Below are 12873 nucleotides of genomic sequence, written 5' to 3' on the forward strand. Positions count from 1 at the left end.
GTAACAAAGTATTTTATTTCTATCCAGACAAATGTAAAGTTTGGCATTTAAGTTTCCATGTCAACTAATCAACCTTAGGTTGTCATTGGCATTATTGAAATTCTTTATCATTTTAGATGTTTCTTTTGATGTCTAAAAATAACATTCATATTAAATATGTGGAGTAAGCAATTAGTTTTTGAATAGCATCTTCTTGAGTACTATTTGTGCATATAAAATTAAAAAGTTATTACATTTACTCAACTATATGGAGATGATCTCCAGAGAGATGATCTCAAATAATAGTAAAAAAAAAAATTAAAAAAATACTGTCTAGCTATGCTTGTTATGGATAATCATGATTTTGACAGCTTTATTATAAGTTGAAATAAAGACAATTGACTCTTTGTAAAATGGTTGTATATTATAATTTTTTAAGATTATAACTATTAAAATAAGTTTGCATCCTTCAATGACACAGCAATGGGTGATAAGCAGAGGCAGTGATGTATGATTTGTGATGGACAATGGAAGACACCCAGGAATTTAATCTGTCCTGCAGGTTGTTCAACAAGCATCTGATCTATCACACATATTTAATTCTGTGGGATTTGCCTACTATTACTATTAAGCATCTGAATATAAAATAATTTAGTTACACAGATTTTCTTAGTACAATTACCAAAGAACATTTGGAAATATACAGGGGATCAACTTATTTATTTTAATTTTAATCTTGATCCATAATATTTAGTTATATGGGTGACAAAAATCTATCCAAATACATTCCTGAAGAACAAGGAAGTAACTATCTTAAGATTACACAATGGTGAGAACATAAAAAAAAAAATAAAAAAAAAAAAAAAAAAAAAAACTTATTTGACTGTTTTCTATGTGCAACACACACTATAGTGCTATGGAGAAAAAATATGAAGTAAACATAAGCCCTTCCTTAGAGTGTCTCCCTACAGTCGGAATAACTCACAGTCTAGCATTATTCCAGCGCACCTTGCCATCTTGCACTTTGTTCATGACGCATCATGAAAACATTTATTCACATTTTTTGGTTCATTTTTCATGTATTTTTTAAGTTTGCTTAGTCCTCCATTTGAAGTAGGAATTGTTATGAAATTTTTCAATAGGATTTATATGAAGACAGACTGGTCATAGCTTAAGCTTTCAGAGGAAAGTTACTGTTTTGTTTTCTTTTAGGTTTTGCCAGGTTAAACAAGGGTATTAGAGAATTCCTCTGTGTTCATTGAATTCAAATCACCAAGAGGAAGTTTTTATTACAAAACTTCTCTTAGAAGAAAGCACTCCCTTTATCAGTTGTATACCTTTGCTATTAGGTCAAATTAAGTATGAAGGAAACCTACAACTTACATAACAAATCAAACTTCTTGTTAAAGGCACAATGCAAAAGGCAAGTTTCCTCAACATCCATCCAGTTCAATGTTATCTTCATGGTGAGACCTTCCTCAAATTCCCCAAAGTGACTTACTTAATCGCTTCTTCCTCTGTATTTCCATAGTGTTTTTTCTTGTCTTCTTATCTATGATATATCCATAAAATATTATATCTATCTTATACATTTCCTCCAAGACACATGACTTTTCATTGAGATAAGTCAAACATGATGAACATTGTGCCAATGACATTCTTATCTACAGATGTGTGTATATTGCAAAAGTTAGGAAGATTTTCTATTATTCTTCATCATCTAAAAGTTAGTCCCTTAGTTTAATTGTGTGTTGTTATCGGCAGTCAAGATATCCATAATAAGTAAACTCTTATTCTTAGGCAACAGAAAAAGTAATGTTTAGAAAGTGTTTTCGTCCTCTTCCAGTGAAACATGAAAGAACACCCTGGGTTCATAATTTGAAAATTGTGTAGCATACAATTTTGAAAGATGAAAGGCAACATTCTTCTGTTATTATTTTCTATGAATTGGATTTATGTAAATAAGTCAATTCTATATTTAAGTCGACTTTACTCATTGTTCTTTTAAATATTATTTTCTCATTTTATAAAATGATTACATGGGTATACAATAAAGAGAATGGAAATATAAAATAAACATTTGAGTTAAATTTAAGCTATGGAATTGCTAGTGAATTTTATTTTCCTTATTTATTTTGCATTTTAAAATTTCTTAATGAAACAAAGACACTTCTCAAAAGGTATATACAAACTTAAAGAAAACTTTTGGTGGAAAATGAGAAACATAATTTTTTAAAAGTTTGTAAAATTAGTCTATCAGGGTCTCTGGAGACTGTGCATTTATGCGTTATTTATAAGTGTTTGTAATATTTTATTTTAGTAGCATTATCATGAGTTTCAGTGTAATTTCCTGACAGTACAAAGAAAGCACAGCCCACAATAATATCTGTTTCCCAATAATGTGTTTACCATTCCTTTCAAAACAATCATATAAGTATGTAAAAAGTGAAACTGAGTTAAGATTATTTATTTTTTTCAAACAGCGAAATGACTAGCTAATATTTAAAATTCCCTATAGTATTAGCATCCTCCCCAAATCACCAAATTTCATACTGTCTAACTTCAGAGTATTGAAATATGCCTCAGTCTATACCACAGATGGTATAGCATTCTCTCCCTGCAAGCCTTTCGGATTTTTGAATTAAACTCAATCCCATATGTCTTCACTTTACCTCTTAAATGTGACACTAAAAAAGGTGGAAAGCCACCCCAAGTTGGAAAGCCACTCTGAGGTGGAGCTGGTCCTACTTAGAATGAATAAATCTCATTGTTTCACTTTTTTCTTTTCTTTTCCAGTGCTCATTCTTGGTGTTTTCATTGTATTTGTACCATACACATTATTGGTTCAACAAATTTCATAAAACATTCTACCACCTAGTCTTTCAGGTCATTGGATATTAAGATGATCTCCCCGCATCCATGAAAGGAGGGAGGGAAGGCCTTCACTTCCTATGTCCTCATTTACAATAAAATATGCTGATTGTAGGCTGCTGCTCTAAAATTAATAACAGAGATAGGTCTATTTCTTCCGACTGCTTGGTTTTCTTCAATGCAATTATAATACTTTCATGTTGGCCCTTTCGCAATACACACTCTGAAAGCAGAGATATTGTTAAATGTCACAATAACACATAATTTACAGGTTGTGATTAAAAATAATTAATTAAAAAATTAGCCAGGATTGGTGGTGGGCATCTGTTATCCCAGCTACTCGGGAGGCTGAGGCAGGAGAATTGCATGAAACCAGGAGCGGAGGTTGAAGTGAGCCAACACAGTGCCACTGCACTCCAGCCTGGGTGACAAAGTGAGATTCCTTCTCAAAAAAAATTATTATTATTAATAATTAGCCTCTAATCCTAGCACTGTGGGAGGCCAAGATGGGAGGGACACCTGAGGCCAGGAGTTTGAGAACAAACTGGGAAACATGGTAAGACTCCTGTCTCTATAAAAAAATAAAAGAATCAGCTGGGCATGGTAGTGCATGCCCCAAGTCCCACGTACTTATGAGGCTGAGATGGGGGGATCTCTTGAGTCTAGGAGTTGGAGGTTACTGTGAGCTATGATTGCACCACTGTACTCCAGCCTAGATAACAGAGTGAGACCCTGTCTCTCTATATAATAACAATAATAATAATACATAATAATAATATGAAGTTACTGGGGAACAGGCATAGATTAGGTGGAAAAATAAATACAATTCATTGTTTATTATAATCGTGTGATGAATTTATTATTAAAAGTACACTAAGAAAGTACTTTCCCATTGATTAATTGGAAATTAAAAATATTGTTAACGTAAGTGTTGTTCAATAATCATTAGCACATAACCTGCCATAATAAACATTTTGGAAAGAATGACTACATTACTGATTTGATATAATGACTGAAGAATTACAGTGAAAAAAAAAAAAACCTAGAGAACAGCAGACTTGTCTACAATTTTTTCAGGTGTGCTAGTGTATATTTTAACTAAGTTTGAGATAATGCTGAGTAATTCATTATCAACATTACCACTTTAAATTAAAAGTTATAGATTGCTCCTCAAAGAATTATTTTTCTGGTTTTCTATTCCCAACGAAAACTTATAGAATAAGTGAATAATTTTTTAAAAGTGTTTTAGTCAATACTTCTCTCCCTTACCATTGTGGGGAATTGACCAGCAATTATTACAATTGATAATTTATGCACTAAAAAGACAAGATGTGTTATGTAGGAAAGGAATTCATGATAAAAAACTTCAAATTTCTGCTATGCGTATATGATGGATAAAATAGATATATGATTAAATTGAAGGACATGAGAGAAACATGTGTCAATCTACAAAGAAATTACTTTCGTTTGTCCACATGTAGGCTTGAAAAATTTTGCCCCACATACTATGCTACTAGAATATTTCTCCTATGCACTTGACTTCAAAACCTAAAGGAATGAATGTGGAGAATTAGGACTACAGAGTTGGGAGGGAAATTATTCTTGCCCCTTCATTTTTTATTGATTAAAATTCTAATTTCTAACTATCTATCTAAATCATTACCTTGATTTAGTTAATTTGGCCAGCAGCTAGCAGGAAATTGAGGCAAAGACTAATTAATCATATTTAATTTCACTTATACTCTTCATTCTCTTATTTTTTTAATTTTTACTCTATTTTCCAACCCCCTCCTCTGTATCATCATCTCTTTTCCATGTTAAAGCATAAAATGCCATTAAAATAAATGAGAAACTTAATTACTGGGAAATATAAAGGAAACAGAGGATATTGAAAATTCCCACAGAGCCCTTATATTTTTAGAGCAAATATACCACCCTGAGACTATAAAACTATATGAATCTAAGTGTATATCATTAAATAATAATGTGCTATTCTTCTATTTTGATGATTTAAACTGTATCAGCTCTCCTTTTTAAAAACAGCACTTTCTGAAATGACACCTACTATTAAGGCCACTAGAATCTGTGTTTATTCTAAACAAAATAAACAAATAAAAGACAGCATCTAGTATATGCACTTGGGATGTTAAAAGTTCAGGCAGGTAGACAAGAAGAATAATTTTTTAAACCACAGGCTTTTGAGGAATAAGGAATCTGACAATTAAGAGTAATAATAGTGATAATTCAGAAACTTTTAAGAGTTGAAGAAACATGCAACTTTTAAGATATAACCTATTAAGAATAAATTCTCTCTGAGCTAGCACTATAGAAATCAGGTTATTGTAATATCTATGTATTTTACTTGTTTCATTTTGTCTGTAAAGATACAATTTTATATTTTGAAAGTGATAAACAGAACTTGATCAATGATAATTATTTTGTGTTTAAATATTTTTAAATATATTTTTAAATAATTATGCTTTTCTTCAAAATAAATAAAATAACTGGAAGAGCTTCATTTCTAAGTTTAATTATTGAATATTAGCTCTAGGGAAAGAAAATGAAGTAAAAACTTAGAGTCCCTAATATAAGGCTTTAAAAAAGTTAAATGGTGAATACAAAAATACAAATATTGCAGGGAAGCTGTTCGTGTTAACATTTTACAATCTAGTGAGTGCACAATTTCAACTATAAATACCAGATTTTTTTGAAAAAAAGAGGTGACTACTCTATAGGCAACATTCTTGTGTTTCCTGCACACATGTGTGCAAACACTACAGAACAGTGTTAGTTGAGAATTTAACATAATGTATTATTTAGCTGGCTATAATAACACAACGTACTATTAAGCATTTAAAACGATGTGTTATTATTTCCATCAAAATTCACTTGAACTGTATTTGGTATTGAAAGGGAGTGGAAAGACCATTTGCAGAAAGAGGAGGAGTTGAGCATTCCCAAGGTGGAGCTGTCTCGTGTGTTATATGACACTGGCAGATTAAAACGCTCTGATGGGGAAGGGCTTACAGGCTGAGTCAAAAGCCAAGAAGTCTCTTTATGTACGCCTACCTCCCAGCCCTTGGCAATCTGACTAATAACAAACTGAGCTAACAAGAAATACTAGAAAAGGAGGAAGGAGAACATTGCTGCAGCTTGGATCTACAAACTAAGAAAGCAAGAGTGATCAATCCCAGCTCTGTTAAACATCTTGTTTACTTACTGCATTCAGCAGCTTGCAAATGGTTAACTATATGCAAAAAAGTCAGCATAGCTGGGAAGTACGCTGTGAATTTTAATTGAGGGAAAAAGGGACAATTGCTTCAGGATGCTCTAGTGTGCACTCTGCTTGAAATATTTTCAATGAATTGCTCAGTATTCTATCTTTGACCAGAGGTTTTAACTTTATGAACCTATGGGACTTGACAAAAAGTGATATTTGAGAAGAAAGTACGCAGTGGTTGGTGTTTTCTTTTTTAATAAAGGAACTGAATTACTTTGAACACCTCTTCCAGCTGTGCGTTACAGATAACGTCAGGAAGAGTCTCTGCTTTACAGGTAAGATGGATGTTTCCAGGCTTTTCTTATACTTATTTTTGCATTATAGTAAAGTGATTGAATTTGTAGGTTCGCCTCCTTTAAATAAACAACTTTGCACTAAAGGATACTCAATTTCATTCTTGCTTACTGGCACAACTAACACTGTAGCAGATGCCTGTATTCTCTGAGCAGCAGACATTTAGTCTAACAGCTGGCTGTAGAGAAGAACAAATATAATATTCCACTATTCCTTTTACAACATGCAGTTTGTTGTTAGAAACTAAATATGTATGCTTTCTGAAGGATCGCTTCCAAATGTGAATGTTGAATTGCAAATATAAGCAGAATATTGAATAATTCTTTGCACTTTGTATGCTACTTATATTATTGTCTGACTTGAAAATATGTATTCTCAGAAAATATGTCAATGAGTATCTTTTGACCTCTTTACCACTGTATCGGATATTGTCAGTAGAGAACCACTTTCCACATTTGTGTGCGTTTCTGAAGAGATTAGAAACTGTTTCCTAGCACATTTTGAAGAGCACAAAATTCATATAGGATTTAAAAAATAACAAGAGTTTATCACTGAAGAATTATTTGGTATTTTCTCTGATGCTATACCTGGTGAAATAAATCTTAGTATCTCTTGGTAATTTATGAATAAGTACTTTTAGTGTTTGTGGAAGCTAATCCACAAGTTGAAGACTCCAATTACATGCTGCTTGTTTATAACCTCAGCTCACAAAGCTGTTTAAAATCGAACTATTTCCCTAGAGAAAAATAAAGTCTTCTAACTTTCTCTTCACATGGAAACACAGCATGTTGTTTTGTTTCTTTAGTTGTCTTTTGCCTTTCAGGAACTTTGTACTGTATGTGTTTTCAATAAAACACTATGTTTTCAGGGAATGAAAGTTTACTTTCAGGATGGTTGATTGGGTTCTGGTATGTTTTACCTGATTGTGAATGTTAATTTGATTCAGTTACTGTTCACATTTCAAACAACAAAAATGAAAACTGATTACTGTTTTGAAAAGTTGAATAGTCATAAGATGTGGTATTTATATTTCAATTTAGTTTATATAAAGTTAAAGTATAATATTTAAAGGAAGGAAATAAAATTAGATATCATTAGAGCTGTAACTGTTTACCTTGCATAACTGTCATTTAAAGGACAAAATCTTTTTAAGAATTGCTGTTTCAGATGCATTTGTTACATGTTTCAGGATTGGAATACATGATGTTATTCTGACCCATCCTTTTTTTCTTTTACCAAATTTGAAACACCATCAAAAAGTTTAATATGATACAGTTTGTTTCAGACTTCATTGTTCGTGACTTTAAGTCTTATAATCAAGGAGACCAGCTGCTTAATTATGTGATAACATTAGATGCCCTAAAGACTGTTTCAAAACCTCATTAGGAAGTCATTTGCTAGAAGTTTAGATGAAGCATTATTTATTCTTTTACAGCAGCCTGAAACGTGTGTTAAAGATTAATCATTTTCTTTAGTTTTATTATTTCAACCTCATCTATAACATAATTAAAAAGCAGTAAGAAATATGCTGCTTCTAGAAATTCAACATTAAATATAAGGATTTAAGTGAAATTTTAATGGTCACTCTTAAGTGTATATATCTGATACTATTACGCTTATACAAACTGCCCTAGATTGAATAATTAAAAGAGTTCTTATTGTACTATACTTTATTACCTGATCAAAGACATATTTTCCTCAAGGTTTTCAAAATAAACAATAAAATTAGTGTGTGTAAATATATATATATATATATACACACACACACACATATATATATTATATATGTAATTTTAAGCCAAAACCAAAGCAAGTGAAAACACAGACACAGTTATTAGATGTTATTGTGTGACACACAGTTCAACAATATAAAGAAAGACAATGCATGCTACATGCGGACATGTATACACACATACACACATGCACACATACACTCTTTTTATCATTTTTTACATTCCCTACAGTTCTCTATGCTTATGGCTAACAACTACATATTTGTCTTATACAATAATCCTCCAGCCTCAAATTTATGTTCCTTAAGGTTAAAAAAAAAAAGTTTTCAAATATGTAACTTTGCATCATAGTGAAGTGTCAATGCTCTAAGACGGCACCTCTCTCATCTGTTAAAACACAGGTTACTCATCAGATGTGAACACAAATTATGATACAATATTTTAAATTCCCCTTGACTGAAATTTTATATTTTGACCACAATGCAAGTTAAAAGTCAGCCAGACTTGCCTGTCTGAGTATTAGGAAGAAAAAAAAAAAGAAAAAACGATGTAAATGCAGCAAGGTACCCATATTTTCATGGTAGTCAGTCATTTGCGTTTTGGAGACAGACTTATTATTTTGAAACTGTCAGCTTCATCTCCTCCGCAGTTCTGCCCACTAAAGTCCCTTGCTATTGCGTTTTATTTTACAGAATCGGATTTCGTCACATGACAACATGAAGCTGTGGATTCATCTCTTTTATTCATCTCTCCTTGCCTGTATATCTTTACAGTCCCAAACTCCAGTGTTCTCAGCCAGAAGCTCTTGTGATTCTCTTTGCAATTGTGAGGAAAAAGATGGCACAATGCTAATAAATTGTGAAGAAAAAGGTATCAAGACTGTATCTGAAATAAGTGTGCCACCATCACGACCTTTCCAACTAAGCTTATTAAATAATGGCTTGACAATGCTTCACACAAATGACTTTTCTGGGCTTACCAATGCTATTTCAATACACCTTGGATTTAACAATATTGCAGATATTGAGATAGGTGCATTTAATGGCCTTGGCCTCCTTAAGCAACTTCATATCAATCACAATTCTTTAGAAATTCTTAAAGAGGATACTTTCCATGGACTGGAAAACCTGGAATTCCTGCAAGCCGATAACAATTTTATCACAGTGATTGAACCAAGTGCCTTTAGCAAGCTCAACAGACTCAAAGTGTTAATTTTAAATGACAATGCTATCGAGAGTCTTCCTCCCAACATCTTCCGATTTGTCCCTTTAACCCATCTAGATCTTCGTGGAAATCAGTTACAAACATTGCCTTATGTTGGTTTTCTTGAACACATTGGCCGAATATTGGATCTTCAGTTGGAGGACAATAAATGGGCCTGCAATTGTGACTTACTGCAGTTAAAAACTTGGTTGGAGAACATGCCTCCGCAGTCTATAATTGGTGATGTTGTCTGCAATAGCCCTCCATTTTTTAAAGGAAGTATACTCAGCAGACTAAAGAAGGAATCTATTTGCCCTACTCCACCAGTGTATGAAGAACATGAGGATCCTTCAGGATCATTACATTTGGCAGCAACATCTTCAATAAATGATAGTCGCATGTCAACTAAGACCACATCCATTCTAAAACCACCCACCAAAGCACCACGTTTGATACCTTATATTACAAAGCCATCCACTCAACTTCCAGGACCTTACTGCCCTATTCCTTGTAACTGCAAAGTCCTATCCCCATCAGGACTTCTAATACATTGTCAGGAGCGCAACATTGAAAGCTTATCAGATCTGAGACCTCCTCCGCAAAATCCTAGAAAGCTCATTCTAGCGGGAAATATTATTCATAGTTTAATGAAGTCTGATCTAGTGGAATATTTCACTTTGGAAATGCTTCACTTGGGAAACAATCGTATTGAAGTTCTTGAAGAAGGATCATTTATGAACCTAACGAGATTACAAAAGCTCTATCTAAATGGTAACCATCTGACCAAATTAAGTAAAGGCATGTTCCTTGGCCTCCACAATCTTGAATACTTATATCTTGAATACAATGCCATTAAGGAAATACTGCCAGGAACATTTAATCCAATGCCTAAACTTAAAGTCCTCTACTTAAATAACAACCTCCTCCAAGTTTTGCCACCACATATTTTTTCAGGGGTTCCTCTAACTAAGGTAAATCTTAAAACAAACCAGTTTACCCATCTACCTGTAAGTAATATTTTGGATGATCTTGATTTACTAACCCAGATTGACCTTGAGGATAACCCCTGGGACTGCTCCTGTGACCTGGTTGGACTGCAACAATGGATACAAAAGTTAAGCAAGAACACAGTAACAGATGACATCCTCTGCACTTCTCCTGGGCATCTTGACAAAAAGGAATTAAAAGCCCTAAATAGTGAACTTCTCTGTCCAGGTTTAGTAAATAACCCATCCATGCCAACACAGACTGGTTACATTATTGTAACCACTCCTACAACAACAACGAATACGGCCGATACTATTTTACGATCTCTTACAGACGCTGTGCCACTGTCTGTTCTAATATTGGGACTTCTGATTGTGTTCATCACTATTGTATTCTGTGCTGCAGGGATAGTGGTTCTTGTTCTTCACCGCAGGAGAAGATACAAAAAGAAACAAGTAGATGAGCAAATGAGGGACAACAGTCCTGTGCATCTTCAGTACAGCATGTATGGCCATAAAACCACTCATCACACTACTGAAAGACCCTCTGCCTCTCTCTATGAACAGCACATGGTGAGCCCCATGGTTCATGTCTATAGAAGTCCCTCCTTTGGTCCAAAGCATTTGGAAGAGGAAGAAGAGAGGAATGAGAAAGAAGGAAGTGATGCAAAACATCTCCAAAGAAGTCTTTTGGAACGGGAAAATCATTCACCACTCACAGGGTCCAATATGAAATACAAAACCACAAACCAATCAACAGAATTTTTATCCTTCCAAGATGCCAGTTCATTGTATAGAAACATTTTAGAAAAAGAAAGGGAACTTCAGCAACTGGGAATCACCGAATACCTAAGGAAAAACATTGCTCAGCTCCAGCCTGATATGGAGGCACATTATCCAGGAGCCCACGAAGAACTGAAATTAATGGAAACATTAATGTACTCACGTCCAAGGAAGGTATTAGTGGAACAGACGAAAAATGAGTATTTTGAACTCAAAGCTAATTTACATGCTGAACCTGACTATTTAGAAGTCCTGGAGCAGCAAACATAGATGGAGAGTTTGAGGGCTTTCACAGAAATGCTGTGATTCTGTTTTAAGTCCATACCTTGTAAATAAGTGCCTTACATGAGTGTGTCATCAATCAGAACTTAAGCACAGTAGTAAACGATGGGGGAAAAAAAGGAAGAAAAATAAACTCAGGGATCATTGGGAGAAGCCATGGCATTATCTTCAGGCAATTTAGTCTGTCCCAAATAAAATAAATCCTTGCATGTAAATCATTCAAGGGTTATAGTAATATTTCTCCATATACTGAAAAGTGTCTCATAGGAGTCCTCTTGCACATCTAAAAAGGTTGAACATTTAAGTACCCCGAATTTTCTTGAATTGCTTTCCCTATAGATTAATTACAATTGGATTTCATCATTTAAAAACCATACCTGTATATGTAGTTATAATATGTAATGAATACATTGTTTATAACCAGTATGTACTTCAAAAATGTATATTGTCAAACATACCTAACTTTCTTGCAATAAATGCAAAAGAAACTGGAACTTGACAATTATAAATTACAAACAGTGAAGAAAAAATATAAAGGTTGTAATTACATAGGTCATGGGTGGCTCAAAACTTTGAGCATTTGAGCTTAAACAAATGCCACTCTCATGCATTCTAAGTTTAAAACATTAAAATGATTAATAGTTCAGGTGGAATAAATAAGCATATTTTGGGGGGGTTTCTACACATTTTGTGTAGATAATTTTAATGTCAGTGCTGCTGTGAACTAAAGTATGTCATTTATGTTCAAAGTTTAATTCTTCTTCTAGGGATATTTTAAAAATGCTACTGAGATTCTGCTGTAAATATGACTAGAGAATCTGTTGGGTTTGCTTTATTTCATAGGCTTAATTCTTTGTAAATTTGAATGACCATGATAGAAATAATTTCTTGTGGCAAGTAATTCACAGTTGTAAAGTACATAGGAAAATTATTTTATTTTTATTGATGTATATTGATAGATGCCATAAATCAGTAGCAAAAGGCACTTCTAAAGGTAAGTGGTTTAAGTTGCCTCAAGAGAGGGACAATGTAGCTTTATTTTACAAGAAGGTATAGTTAGATTTCTATGAAATATTTATTCTGTACAGTTTTATATATTTTTGGTTCACAAAAGTAATTATTCTTGGGTGCCTTTCAAGAAAATTAAAAATACTACTCACTACAATAAAACTAAAATGAAAACTCTATTTTTTAAATGTGCGTTCTTAAATTAGCTTTACTTGTCATGCAATCCGTAAGGATTAACATACATACACACAAACATACAGACATATACACACTATGGGAGGTTTCTATTTGTTGTTTACACAAGAAGTATCTTGTTCATGGTATGAAACAGGCTATTTAATTTTTGGTATGATTAACAGGAAGCTAAATTTAATATATGTCTAGCAGTTTTCCCTTTCAAGAAAATCATTTTCTGATGCAATCCAAAAGGAAATGTTTTATTTCTATCCTTTCT

General features: G+C 33.2%; 1 protein-coding gene across 1 annotated transcript; it reads left to right on the plus strand.

The window, feature by feature from the left end:
* Positions 1-5832: 5832 nt before the first annotated feature.
* On the plus strand, positions 5833-12596 carry SLITRK6 (SLIT and NTRK like family member 6). The gene is made up of 2 exons (XM_017869345.1): positions 5833-6405; positions 8850-12596. The coding sequence occupies exon 2, from the start codon at positions 8874-8876 to the stop codon at positions 11397-11399; it is 2526 nt and encodes an 841-aa protein (XP_017724834.1). The 5' UTR covers positions 5833-6405; positions 8850-8873; the 3' UTR covers positions 11400-12596.
* Positions 12597-12873: the final 277 nt, after the last annotated feature.

Source organism: Rhinopithecus bieti, unplaced genomic scaffold, assembly GCF_001698545.2.
Source record: "Rhinopithecus bieti isolate Rb0 unplaced genomic scaffold, ASM169854v2 scaffold_4820, whole genome shotgun sequence".
Lineage (NCBI taxonomy): Eukaryota > Metazoa > Chordata > Mammalia > Primates > Cercopithecidae > Rhinopithecus > Rhinopithecus bieti.